Genomic DNA, 13,835 nt, shown 5'->3' with positions numbered 1-13,835 from the left:
AATCTGTCATAATTATATCTTTTATCGTAAATGTAAATGAACTTTATATCATGAACTTTATACGCGATTATTAATTTTTTATTATAATAAAATGTATAATCTTTTTCCTTACACCTACGTATTTTTACAACGAAGCGAATATCCGTGAATCTTTACAGTAAAAGCGAATAGTCGATGCTTCCTGTAATTTTATACGCTTTCTAACCGTACATAAAAGTGAAGAGTAATACATACGTCTAACTGTCATCGATTGTTTGACAATCGTCAAGCTAGGCTACTTGAGGCGCAAGATGATTTCACTTTTCACTAGTTTTCACCGAGTATCATTCATCCAATTTGCCGCGTATTATTTTAATTCGCAGTTCAGCAATAAGATGTACTCATCTTCATTAGGCGTTACGAAATACCCACATACCGAGTTGCGGCAGATACTTTTCCCGTTTACTCCTAACCCAAAGAAATAAAATGTATGCTCTATCTACATTATAAACTCTATGTAGAGTTCAATATGCGATTCTGCGAATATAAAACAAACATGAACTAATTACAAGAAAAGAAGGAATGGAAATAATTATGGTTTCTGTAACTCGCTGACGAAACGGGAAGAAGAATATGTTTATTTCTAAGGAAAAGAAAATTATTCGTTTATTGTTAGTACTGGCAGCAACTTTATGTGAGATGCTGGCGTCGAGCCCATAAACACTGCAAGAGAATTTTACTATATTATGATTTATCACGTAGTAACTACGTGTACAGGTTTTTTTTTATTTTTTATATGATTAGTTATTATTCATAGCTTGAATTTTAGTCTTTTCTTTGCATAATATGGAAAATCTAAATGCCTGTAACGACTACGAGCAACCACAGAACGATCAATCAAGTAAGCAGAAAAATAGCCAAGAGTTCCGCTGAAGCTTCGTCCATTTGCACCTGCGGGTCTTCCTCGAAGAATTAGTCACTGGAAGCGAAGTAATCGTTAAGCAGCACGATTGGACGCTTCGTACGATTTGCTAATGTAAACAGAACCGCTAACCGTACGGCATTTTGCATCTTCCTATGCTTCTCAGGTTCACCATGTCAATAATTCTTGACCTATTCGATGTACCAACGACTGATCGGAAAACGCGGAAAAGTGGCAGATTAAAAAAGTTATATTTGCGATTTCGATTTTTAAAAAACTATCTATGATCGTCTAACTTTCCTTTATGTAAGTTCTTCAATCAGGTTGGGTACATTCAGATTGGGAACATTCCTCGATCAAACTCTACTGGTTGCATACTGGAAACTGTTGGAAACGGGATATTCAAACACCAACGTTGCAGCTACAAGACAGGGACCAACATGGACTTCCCTTACCCCTCTTCTAGCATCTCCTAATGTCGTACGTCGTACGTCCGAGCGTATAGAGCATAGGGCTATGCCATGCGGCATACGGTATATACCCACACCCAATGATGAAACGTAGTCACCTTAGCAGCGGTGCTCATAATCGCATGCTCGCGTGCACTCGTTACATTTGTCAATATATGCATAGGCTTTTTTTTAAATATATGTAGAAGACTTTGTACACATAACATGTGAAAGAAAGACACGTTTGCATGGTATGAAAACCTTATAAAAGAATTATCCTCACGACGTAAAACATCGTAATATGTAATACATCGTAACTATGTATACATGTAATACATGCAAATACATGCATACATCGCGGATGTTAGTGGACTGGATATTAAACAGTCGGAAACGTAGAATTTCAAACGCCGGCGTCTCAACTGATTGACCTTTGGTATAAGAATTCAAAAGCATGAATTAAAAAAGTGCGATCTACAAGAACGATCAATCTATATTTATATATATCAGCGTTACTTTTTCCAGGTTGCACGAATACGTTTGTCAAACAGTCGATTATCTGAGGGAGTTGAATTTTAAGTATAACACGAGAAGTGGAAAGACAGCAGTCGCGACAGCTCGCTGAAGTTTGAACCTGCGTCGCATCGTTTCAAGATAGCCTTGACCTTCTGTTACAACGCCAATTGGATTCAGAAGCTTTCTTATTCCAGACTCTTCTTTCAAATTACTCAAATTCGAACAACAAAGCTTCTGAACAGACTTCTATAAAATATTCTGATATTGTTTGTCTTGTGAATTTCGCATGCGCGCGTATTTGCCGTATTACATAATACGTCGCGAATCAGAGATATAGGTTTTCGTAGATTCGTTTGTAGCCCGCTAACTGCGGTTATTTTCAAAAAGCTCAGTAATTTCCTCACTATTATTTCTTTATGTAACTGCGAGTTCTCAGTGAATCATCGGTTTTCCAGTTGTATTAGCGCCGATTATGTGCTGATTATACTGGCATTCTTTTTACATACGCAGTCCTTGATGCTCATACATATATACGTTTTTTTCTTCGGTTCTTATCATGAGCATTCTTCCGCACGGTACGATTAACCTTACTGATAAAGCCTGTACGTGAATGACTTGTAGATGTGTTGCTGCTCGTCCTTCCTGCTTCGAGATGTATCATTGACGCATTTGATTTGACGCATTTTACGTACGACAGCAAATCGTTATTTGCTACGACGTTTCTTCTTTCACGATCGCAAGTTATTTTCTCAAAATGCTAAACAGTTCAATTTTATGTACACAAGTGTCTTAGGCAATTTGTCCAAGTTCTCTTTATTCTGGCAAAGAAACATACGCTTGATCCCATATTTCGCTAAGATTTCTCCTCTTCGTTCTACTTTCAGTACAGATGCTCCATCATAATAGTTTCTATTTTCGGTTGGAGGGTTGGCTACATGATGTAGGTGCAGATGTTCACTGCTGAGCTAAAAGCGTTTAGGGGAGAAGGTCGAGTTTGGTGCTACGCATTTTTAGGAAACTAATAGACAAATAGATGAACTGGATCTATTTTTTCAGGGGCATACGTGCTCGACGATCGCGAAAGTGAATATCGGACTTTTTTTATCGGGGCAAACGAACTACAAACAACGAATTGAAATTAAAAAGAGGACAAAAGATAATCTTCTTACACGATAAAGTTGCGCACGAGTACTATGTAAACTCTGAACGCTAATGGTATTGTAGAACAAGGACAATTGAAGTCGTGATGAAAATACAAAGAACGTTATAAAGTCACCAAAGTAGTAAACGAAATAGTACGCGTAAAAAAAGAATGAATGAAGTGGAGTGACTTCCGCTAAAGACGGCTTTCAAAATATATTCAAGCATTTTATGTTAATGCACTTAGACTCGATTATAAATATGGTCATATACATGATAAATATTAAACAACCTAGTGATACTTTATACAAAAATAACATCACGAAATGATATTTTTCCTATAATCTAAATCTCATTTGCAAAGATAAAGAAACACTTTTTGAAACGAATGTAAAATTGTGGATAGTGATAAGTTTACTTAACGAAGAGTGTCCTAGAAAAGGCTTTATCATTTAACTTCAATTCACGCGAATTCCAGGTCGTTGATACTCTCAAGCAATCACGCGAAGAACGCGGAGTATCAAGAGGCATCAGACTTCGCTTTTATTCAATTAATTGTCCGGCATATGTCACTTCGTAACTGCTGACCGACAGCATTTGCGAATGTACACAGAAGGGAATCAGGAAGAATATTTCATGTAAAAGAATATTGGACACGATTTTCACATTCGTATCCACCTCATTTTTGATTCAAATGTTTAATATATAATTTGGCAAATTAAATTGGAATTCATTGTAGTAAATTTTTTATGCAACTCTTGTATTAAATCTTGAACTATATACTTCCCTGCAATGTACTATATGCCATAAACAGAATAGCGGGCATAAAGTTACAACACCATGTACATATCAAATTTCCACTTCGTTCCCACAGACATAGTTTCTTATGAAATTAGGTATTGAGCTCATACTTTCAAGTGTCTTTCAGCGTTACTAGTTAAGTTCAAAATAAATATGTACAATGAAAATTATCACAGATTTTAACCACGAAGCAAAACTTGATCCAACAATTCTACGATCGTTATTAAGTTTGTTATGGTGCACTGTGTATTCTGTTACGATTCTAAGATGAATGTATAATACAGCAATGAATCTGATAAATGTGCAAAGTCAAAAGTCACAATACAGGGTACGAAATGTTTAAAGCATGTTTGAATGTAATATTGCGGATAAGTTGAACTGTAAAATTATCTGTTTACAAAATAAATATATATATAGTAATGTATAATATATATATAATTAATAAATTTATTTTTCTTATTGTCTGAATTAGAAATTAGATTAAGAAGGGTTTTCTAAACTGATAGGAGAACTTCGGATGTTAATACAAGCAACGATATTTAAGTGGTAAATATATGTATGTTGTGTAGTACTATTTATATACAATAAATAGTAAAATATCATTGCTATATTTTTAATAAATAGGTATTTAGTTTTGTAGACTAGTGACTCCATAAGAAACGTAGTAAGTGCTGCTTCTAATTATTAATTTCCCATTAATTTGTATATTCTACTAAAATTCAAATGTCGTTACTACAGATTGATCAAGTGGTGGTATACTATTTATAAGCGATAGTGTGCATACATAATTCGTCGATATATAAATAATATTGATTTGTACGATCAAGCAGTAACCGGTAGTACGCTCTTCCAGTTATCCGTTTCCTCCGTTTGTCCCTTTCTTCCTCTCATTGTCTCTTTTTGGCTTTTTACATATGTACGTGCCTCGACCAATAATACGATGCACGTACGTTCATTCATAGAACGCTAACGTGGTTTCAGAGTACATACCGTGTACGGTTTAGTTGTAATCAAGTAAGATACGGACACCATGAGTGGCAACCTTGCAGACAAGATGACACGTATGCATAGTCGGATGTGCATAGCATACGGTCGCATTGGCTGTCGACGATTGACTGACATCCCATTCATTCTTGCCACAAAGGCGGCCGATAATTGTAGAGCGGTCGATCACACCTCACGTTAAAATTTTGTTAATGACTGCGTACGTAGAATTCCTTCTTTAAATGCTAAAAGCAACGAAAAATTAGGAAACGACTTGTAAAAATTTGTACCCTAAAACTCTATAAAATAAACACATAAATGATTAAGAACAGAGTTATAGTAGGAATTTATGGGTTTACAAAATGTACGTAATATGCAAAAATATACAAAATATTTAAACTAAGTACTCATTATTAATATATAAAGAGTGAAAGAAATCTCTAATTGGGTTACACGTAAACGTAAGAACATAAATTTGTATAAAAATGTGCAGTCTATTTGCGATATATCGTGACGTTATCGAAATAAAAAAAAGATTTGCGGACTATGAAATACGATCTGCGCGACAAGGCTTTCCGAAGGCTATACGTAAGATATGTATAATATTTAAAGCCCATATACATACATCTCCAACTTTAATAACGCGCAATTGAGTAAAATAGTACGTAGACAGAGAGATTCATAGACCTTCTCGGCTAGTAATACTGTTTGTTAACATCGCTGCACTTTCCATATTCCAGAAATTTCACCGTTTACCTCGTAATCGGATCAAGTATCGGAGATGGACTTACTTTTAGTCGAAGCGTCTATTCTCGGGCATGGAACTTGGAGCAAGTCGAAGCAGCACATTTCGTTATACCGAAGTGCAGTAGCAATTTTCCACGATGTCATTGAGCTTGTTTTCGCTCGTCCCGTTATAAAATTAGTTTGTCAATTTTGCGTTAATTTTCCGGTATTAGAAGTAACCGGGACATAGAAAGATCAGGGAATGGGAAACGGAGGGAGAAGGATTGCCGTAAGTACTTCGAGAAAATTGCGCAAATACGCGGAATGTCGTCTGAGAAAAAAAAAGAATTATCGTGCGATGATGTTAGATAGTTCACCATAACGAATTGCTTGAAAATCGTATCGCCTTTTTTATTGTCATTTACGACGAACAATAAGACAACTTCGTTATTCGTACATAATTTTACGGATCGCGTGATCCACATAAAAGAGCTGGATGCTTAATCAGAACCACGAACGTTCACTTTTGTTTTACTCGTACAGCCTTCAAACTGTCGAAATCAAGAAATATTACGCAATGAGTGTATCGTATCGTAAATGAAAACTACTGGAAGGTAAGAATACAACAACTAGTTTCCAAATGTTATAATTTTACAGCGGCGGCCGATCTCTAATTAATACACCAAAGAGAACACGTACATTACCGCCATGGAATATCCACGTTTAATTATCCGCTGCATATGCTTTCTATAAGTGAATAACTTTCACTGCTTGTCGATATTAAGATGCTCTGTGAGTGTTTGGAACGTTGTTTATCGCCAAACTTTCTTGCACCTTGACGAGCAATGATTCCCGAAATTATTTATCGTGAAAGTTACTAATTAAAATCCAGCGTAACTCTTGCCTGTCTCGTGCATATCAGTGTCCAAAGACCTTTGAACATGTTCGTCATCAGGCAATGAATGCAAAGTGCACACGGAACCTTTTTTGTGACGATATGCGTAACGCCAGATGTGACGTTACTTTCACAGAAAAGCCAGCATCATTCGTCTACGTATACCACAGGTTCTCGAGTACAATAGTAGCTTATATTTTTAAGCATATGACGTAGGTAGGAGACAGTACGGATGGTGAACGGTAGATCGTAGACGTGACTGTCTGGTTACGAATAGACTTATTTCAACGATCGGTGTCATCGGGACTGTGGTCAAGCAACGGCTACAACCACCTTGGCACGGATTCTTAATTGAGCAGTAACTGACGAATTCATTGTTTCTGCACAGATTCGTTACGTTTCGATGAGATTTCTTGACTACCGCACTTGTACAATCTATATCGTCATAAAAGAAAGGTGTAAGATATTTCGATTCTTGACCTTAACCTCGATCTAGGATCACACGATGATCGATCACACGAGATTCGATTTCCAATTCGATTTTCGTCCGATCGTTAAAATAGCAATGACCAGGGATATTTTGACGCGGAACATAACAGGCTGAATTTATTATCAAGAACGTTTGCCACGACTGTCATATTCAACTAATGTCCCTGTACGAATTCATTTAGGAGGGGATCAAAGATAGTCGATACTTTTGGAGAAATGTAAATTCTTAAAGTGATCGTGCGAATGACAGGCATGACCTTGCCCCAAGTTTTGAACATCTAAACTATCTGCATAATTTGCATCGATCAATATTGCAGTGAATCATTGTCAGAATATTCTTGTTTTCACGTAAGTTCTACGCTAACAATGCAAGTATATACTTGTATTTCCTGAAGTCTTATCAATGATTAACGAGTATTTATCGAAGAAATATTCCTCGCGATATTATATGCTACTGATAACAATTATACAATCGAAGAATGTTTTAAGGCGATAAAAACTAAACTCGTTTGTTCACCTATTTAAATAAAGAATTAATTCAACCAGAAAATATATGATTATTATTTTCTTTCTTTGATCTTTTGATTATACTAACTTTAATCGGGTGAAAGCTCGATATATATAGAAAGCAGTACAAAATATAATAGTGATATACATAGTATATTTGGATATGACGATACATATATATAAATAAACGATGATCAGCATTAAATGATTCATACTGTTCCAGTATCAGCATTTTATATTCCAACAAACATTAAACCAGTTGTCATCTATGACTCACGAAGAGAGCTATGGTGTGTATGGTGGTTTCCTTTCTCTCCTTTTACTTCAATATCTAGTATCGCAAATCACTAATGCCTAATAATGAACAAATTTGAAAGGAAAAAGTAATATATTTTATCTAAAGATAAAAGAATATTTTTTTCTACATGAATTGCATATTTAATACATGAAATGCGATACGAATGTAACATATATGTAATATGCACTAAATATCATGTATGCAGAAATAATTATAATTAGAAATAATATTTTTTTTCTATTTGTAAAATATTAAACGATTAATTACTAATTTTTCTTTATTGGAATTCCGTAAATAACTATTTAATGGAAGATAAAATAATTATGTAAATCAACAAAATTAAAAAATTAAATGCCATAACAGTTTTAATAATCTATGTGCAATAACATCTTCCTTTCTAATAATAATTGTATTGCGTGTTTGTTATAGGAGATTTAATAAATTATTTAAAATAAAATACAAAAATACAAAGTACTTATATTTTAAAATATTTGTTTGCTTCGTCTTTTTTGGCTAATCACTAAGATGACTTTTAATATAAAGATAAGTGCCTTTCTTAGTTCGTGCAACTTTCTGAGGCTTCCATTATTTCGTAGAAACCACCGATCAGCTACACGTAATAAGCTTCTGACGTAGAACCAACAATTATGCAAGGGAATTGCGATGATGCAATGGAAATCTTCACAAATTGTATAATACTTCATAATCGTTCTGCGATCTATCGCAATATTATTTTTGATTTTGCATAGTTTCATTTACTTCATTTTCTGAAGTTATTGAAAAAATATATATAGAATTATTAAAAACCAAAATTTTTTATATTGATAAATATGTAATTGTTAAAAGTTGAAATGTATGGGAAAGGAAAATAAACGACATAGACGACAAAAATAATTCATCATTATAAATAATCATTTATATTATAAAATATATTCATATTTTATATTGTATATCGATATAAAAATCATCTGCTAATGTTTCCTTCTACCATTCTTCTGACCTTTTCGATTTTTTCGGCCGTTTCTTTTACGTCTTTGTTCAAGCAATTTACGGGCCTTTAGAATTTGTTCTGGACGTTTCAATTCGATATTCCTTTTGATCTTTTCCTTTAACTTTTGATTGTGCCGCGCCCAATGTGTATTAGCCGTTGTTTGCACTGAAACACACAGAAAATAAATATATACATGACGTATCTACTTAAGCTTAAACAATAATTAATTCAAATATTATTTTCACATACACTTCTGCATTTGTGAAGGTTCTTCTTCGCTGTCATCGTCATTTGTAGCATCGACTTTGCTTTTTTCTTTCCAACTCGTATAACGATTTGATTTGTAACTGGCAGGTATCCAAACACCAGACTCTGTTCGTATTTTATTAACTTTTCGTTCCTTTAAAAAAGCATATATTTCCTTGAAATATTCTGTTTCGTATGAATGTTTAATGATGTAAAATACATACATTATTAACAGTAATCATTTTTTTCTTTTTACGATCCCATTTTTTAATCTGTGCTTGAAATCGTTGAGATTCTTCATTATCAGCAGTTAAATCTATTTGTACTTTATCTGCTTCTGTATTAAATGAATTAACTGCTAAACTGTAAAAATATGGATAAGTATAGTGTGCACTAAAAACAACTATTTTACTAAAGACTTACCCTTCCTCTGTATGTTTATCTGGAGCATTATATGGAATAAAAAAATTTTCGTCTCGTATTACCGATCGTTTTTTCTTTTTAGGTTTATATAAATCATCGAGATTCCTTTTCTTTGGAAGTACAACCGTATTAAATGCTTCATTAATTTCATCGGTTGTACTCGGTGGAAGATACACTTTTTTCGGTAAATCTACAATATATTATCAATTATTAAATAAAAACTATACAAATGAAATTCACGTTAGTTTATTAAACTGCGAATTTACCTCCTGCACTTTTTTTAGCTTCTACCTCATCTGCTTTTCTGTGGAAATTTATAATATTTTCTTTATGTAACGTACGTTTTTTTTTCATAACTTGATAATCAATAGATGATGCCTTAGCTCCAATTTCGAATATCGTCTATAACAAATACTTAATAATTAAATATCATATAACTATAACATATAATTGATATAAATTGTATGAATATACATACTCCTTGAGGTCTATAATTGACTATTTTTGATAATAAGTTCGTGGTACTTAAAGAAACATCAGAATATTCTGGTATAACACCTGCTTCGCTAATATGTAATTCCTTTACTCTCTTAATACTTTCTGATGAAGGTGCAGGTCGCGATCGAATATATTGTTTATATGCATTATCGCAAACTTTTTCCATACTTGTCTATATATGTTTAACAGAATGTAAATATGATATCTTTAATAATTCTTTGAACAAATCTATCAAAACTACATACTAGATCTGTGGAACAACGGTGCCAATTTATTAATTCTGCAAGTTCTTCTTCTATCATTGCTTGTGGCATTTTACCCACAATACCATCTGTATTTTCTATAGATCCAAAAGATGGTACAATACTTAACGGGCGTCCAAGAAAAAGGTGTAAATCTAGTAAATAAGCATATTCGTCCGGACTTATAATATTGTATGCAGTGCCAGCACGTCCCGCTCGTGCACAACGACCTATTACGATAATTATTGACATATAAATTTTTATACAATTTAAAACCTAACTTGTTTCCTTACCTACTCGATGTACAAAGAGCTTCGACTTTGCAGGGAAATTAAAATTGATTACGTTATCCAATTGTGGAATATCTAAACCTCGAGCGGCAACATCTGTTACTATTAGAACTCTGACTTTACTAGTGTGAAATTTAGCTGCATTTATTTTTCGTGCTGATGGATCCAAATTAGAATAGATATACGTGTTAGAAATTCCAGCTTTTTCTAATATCTATTAATAAAATACAGTCATTATATATATAAATCCTAGCCCGTTATATATAATATATTAATCCTAAAATGTAAGTTTTATACACATACCTGATGAATATATTCAACATGATGTTGAGTTGCAGCAAATATTACTGTTTGAGAATCACTCTTAATAACATTTTTTAACAAGCATAATAGTACAGCCAATTTTTCTTCTAGGCGACATACTATAAATGAGAGTGCTAATTGTTCTGGTATTTTACTTTCTACATCTAAACGTAATAAGACAGGATCAGTTAATCCAGCTTTTGCAAAATCTACTAAAAGTTTAGGTAATGTTGCAGAAAATAATAATGTTTGTCTCGATTCTGGTAATCTATTTGTGATTTCAGTAATTTGATCTCCAAAACCCATTTCAAATAACCTGTAACATAATTTATAAATTAGGATTTATTATATTTATAATGAAAGGAAATTATATAATATAAAAATATATATTTTTACCTATCAGCTTCATCGAAGACTACATATTCTATATTATTTAATTGCAAGTCCATTTCTATACAGATATGTAGAAATCTTCCTGGCGTCGCTACTAATATATCAGGATTTCCATGAATTGCACTAAATTGATTCTCCATACTGTCACCTCCCAAAATTACAGCTGCTTTTAAGTCTGTAAATTTACCTAATTCCTTTATGAACTTTAATGTCTGCAATGCCAATTCTCTAGTAGGTGATAAAATTAAGGCTCTAGCTCCAGCTTTTGCTCGCCTTGTTTTAAGTTTTTCAAACAGTGGAATTAAAAAACAAGCAGTTTTTCCACTCCCTGTTCTGGCCATTGCCACTACATCGCGTCCTTCTAAAGCTAAAGGAATTGTCTATAAAAATATAATACATTTTATGACATCAAATAATACACAAATAAAAAAAGCACTAAGTTATCAGTAATTAAACTCATAAAGACAATTTATTTATTTTAACCAACATCATGCAGCTTACCTTCCTTTGAATAGGTGTTGGTATTTTGTATCCACGCCTTAATATCCCCTTCAATAAAGGAAAACTAAGAGCCATGGATTGAAATCCTCCTGATTTTTTACATACTTTCTTCTTAATGTTATTAATTTCGTTATCTTCATCACTATGGTTTATTTCTTCTGGGTCGGCAAATCCCACAATATTTGTATCTTTCATTTTAAAGATATGAGTGACTGACAGTAGTAAGACAATAACCTTAAAATAAAGCTACTTAGCACGTGATTTTATTTTGCAATTAAAATAACTCTGAATTATAAATATTTTTAATTAAATTATCAAAAGTCAATGATTTTATATTCCATAAAGTGAAATTCAGCCAATATAGGGAATATTATCATACAGTATTGGAGAAAATATTATTCGTGGTTATATAAAAATTATTTTCGCTTTTATTGTATACATTAAATTGCTAGTCCGTAGATAGTACACTCAGTGCTTTTAACAGTTTAACTTTATAAAATCCCGTATATTATACAAATTTGTTGCGGATTTCTGTTAAAAATTTGTACATTAAATGTAATCCATGCTAAATATTTATTATTCCATTCATCAATATTTTTGTATCTTTTAATATTTTCAATTTCTAATTAATTTGATTGAATCACAATTATACAAACAGGTCTCATACTCATATCACGAAATCTAGTGAAAATCGTCCGAAAATTGGGAAGTAACTAGTTGTTAAAAATCAACATGGAAGACAAATAAGTTACTATTCTGCATACGTGTAACATGTTATGAATATCTCAGAAAGAAACACACTCTATTCATCTCTGTCTGTCTCATAAGAATGAAGACTCTATTAATCTTCCAAGTTGATTTTTCGCGATTAGACATCAATGACGGTCGAACAGTTTTCGTAAGCGAGTGTCAAGACCTGTTTATATGATCGTTACTTAAATTAATGCATTTGGAAGTTGGTTTCTAAATATTGGCAGCACTTAATGCGTATTCCACCATATTGTATTCACAAGAAGTCGGCCATTTTTGCTAAATCTATCTTCTCGTCATAATTCAACATGAAGTAAGTGAATTTTCTTAAGAGGCATATCTGACAATTTAAACGCAATCATTAAAAATTAGTGTAACATATTCGAGGAATCGTAAAATGAAGATATTTGTAATAAATATGGTGTAAATCTTTTCAGGATCGGTCTTTGCGCATATAGCGGATATAAAATATATCCCGGCCATGGTAAAACCATGGTAAAAGTGGATGGAAAAGTACGTAAAATATAGCTGATTTGTATATGCTGGTTCTCATATTATTACATTTTTATTATACTCTCTTTATAATTAAGTAATATTAGCTCCTTGTTTTGATTATATCTTTGACAACCATAACCTCTATATTTTTTCAGACGTTCACATTTTTAAATTCAAAATGCGAATCTGCACATTTAATGAGACGTAATCCAAGGAAAGTTACATGGACTGTATTATACAGGTATTTTTATTTTTAGTATTTAATATTTTATACATTATGGAAGATGAGAAACAATTATAAAATATATAACTTAATATTATAGACGAAAGCACAAAAAGGGGCAAGAAGAAGAACAAGCAAAAAAAAGGACAAGACGTACTCAAAAATTCCAACGTGCTATTGTTGGAGCATCTCTTACAGATATTTTAGCGAAACGTAATATGAAACCAGAAATTCGTAAAGCACAGAGGGAACAAGCAATTAAGTAAGTGTTGTTCAGATATAACCAAACATATATCTGTTCCAATTTATATCACAAAATTTGATGTTATAGACATCTGTTCCTTTAACGTGATATCTCATATCATGTTAGATTTCAGAATGTCTTAGAATAAATGAATTGCTTCACCCAGAATTGTAATATACTTCACACTGTCTGGCTTTTGCGGGTTCATACAATTCTTATACTAGGTACATATTTTGCTACTTGTATTTCTTAAAATATGTATATATCATATTTTTTATTTCAGAGCTGCAAAGGAACAAAAGAAAGCTGCAAAAGCAACGAAGAAAGCAGTTGTACCTGCTAAGGCAAAAGTACAACCAAAACATAAAGCTGCAAAGATAACACAAAAAGCAGCTCCCCGTGTCGGAGGAAAACGTTAAATTCCCGCACTGTATAAATAAAAAGATCTTTAGATTTAAAAAATGTATTTATTTTCCCAGAAAAATATTTTTGGTAAATTATTAAATGCTAAGATATTCAGTTTTTCTAAG

General features: G+C 32.8%; 2 protein-coding genes, 1 long non-coding RNA gene and 1 other non-coding gene across 5 annotated transcripts; 2 read left to right on the top strand and 2 right to left on the bottom strand.

Moving 5' to 3' along the window:
- Positions 1–4,488: 4,488 nt before the first annotated feature.
- On the bottom strand, positions 4,489–5,659 carry LOC132914442 (uncharacterized). The gene is made up of 2 exons (XR_009659591.1): positions 5,583–5,659; positions 4,489–5,036 (listed from the first exon to the last, which is right to left on the bottom strand). It is a non-coding gene; the product is annotated as an uncharacterized LOC132914442 (long non-coding RNA).
- A 2,973-nt stretch (positions 5,660–8,632) lies between these two features.
- LOC132913947 (ATP-dependent RNA helicase DDX54) lies at positions 8,633–12,361 on the bottom strand. 2 transcript variants are annotated; one of them, XM_060972653.1, is made up of 12 exons: positions 12,086–12,361; positions 11,594–11,830; positions 11,096–11,472; positions 10,700–11,015; positions 10,400–10,610; positions 10,110–10,336; positions 9,845–10,036; positions 9,633–9,768; positions 9,367–9,556; positions 9,168–9,306; positions 8,947–9,097; positions 8,633–8,862 (listed from the first exon to the last, which is right to left on the bottom strand). In XM_060972653.1, the coding sequence occupies exons 2-12, from the start codon at positions 11,786–11,788 to the stop codon at positions 8,678–8,680; spliced, it is 2,319 nt and encodes a 772-aa protein (XP_060828636.1). In that variant the 5' UTR covers positions 11,789–11,830; positions 12,086–12,361; the 3' UTR covers positions 8,633–8,677. The 2 variants fall into 2 exon arrangements, with proteins under 2 accessions (XP_060828636.1, XP_060828628.1); XM_060972645.1 differs by lacking the exon at positions 12,086–12,361 and having other exon boundaries at positions 11,594–12,030.
- A 144-nt stretch (positions 12,362–12,505) lies between these two features.
- Positions 12,506–13,767, top strand: LOC132914388 (large ribosomal subunit protein eL24). Its single transcript, XM_060973458.1, has 5 exons — positions 12,506–12,656; positions 12,781–12,856; positions 12,994–13,079; positions 13,162–13,323; positions 13,589–13,767. The coding sequence occupies exons 1-5, from the start codon at positions 12,652–12,654 to the stop codon at positions 13,722–13,724; spliced, it is 465 nt and encodes a 154-aa protein (XP_060829441.1). The 5' UTR covers positions 12,506–12,651; the 3' UTR covers positions 13,725–13,767.
- On the top strand, positions 13,391–13,519 carry LOC132916151 (small nucleolar RNA SNORA79). Its single transcript, XR_009660033.1, has one exon. It is a non-coding gene; the product is annotated as a small nucleolar RNA SNORA79 (small nucleolar RNA).
- Positions 13,768–13,835: the final 68 nt, after the last annotated feature.

This window comes from Bombus pascuorum, chromosome 1 (genome assembly GCF_905332965.1).
Source record: "Bombus pascuorum chromosome 1, iyBomPasc1.1, whole genome shotgun sequence".
Lineage (NCBI taxonomy): Eukaryota > Metazoa > Arthropoda > Insecta > Hymenoptera > Apidae > Bombus > Bombus pascuorum.
This window is presented reverse-complemented; position numbering and strand designations above follow the sequence as displayed.

Excerpts from the sequence above, each read along its gene's own strand:
- LOC132913947 (XM_060972653.1), bottom strand. The coding sequence starts at position 11,788 with ATGAAAGATACAAATATTGTGGGATTTGCCGACCCAGAAGAAATAAAC. Across the intron at positions 10,611-10,699 it reads ATGTTGAATATATTCATCAG|ATATTAGAAAAAGCTGGAAT; the intron begins GTATGTGTATAA and ends TTTTATTAATAG. Across the intron at positions 9,769-9,844 it reads TCAATTATAGACCTCAAGGA|ACGATATTCGAAATTGGAGC; the intron begins GTATGTATATTC and ends TATTTGTTATAG.
- LOC132914388 (XM_060973458.1), top strand. Across the intron at positions 12,857-12,993 it reads TGGTAAAAGTGGATGGAAAA|ACGTTCACATTTTTAAATTC; the intron begins GTACGTAAAATA and ends ATATTTTTTCAG. Across the intron at positions 13,324-13,588 it reads CAGAGGGAACAAGCAATTAA|AGCTGCAAAGGAACAAAAGA; the intron begins GTAAGTGTTGTT and ends TTTTTATTTCAG.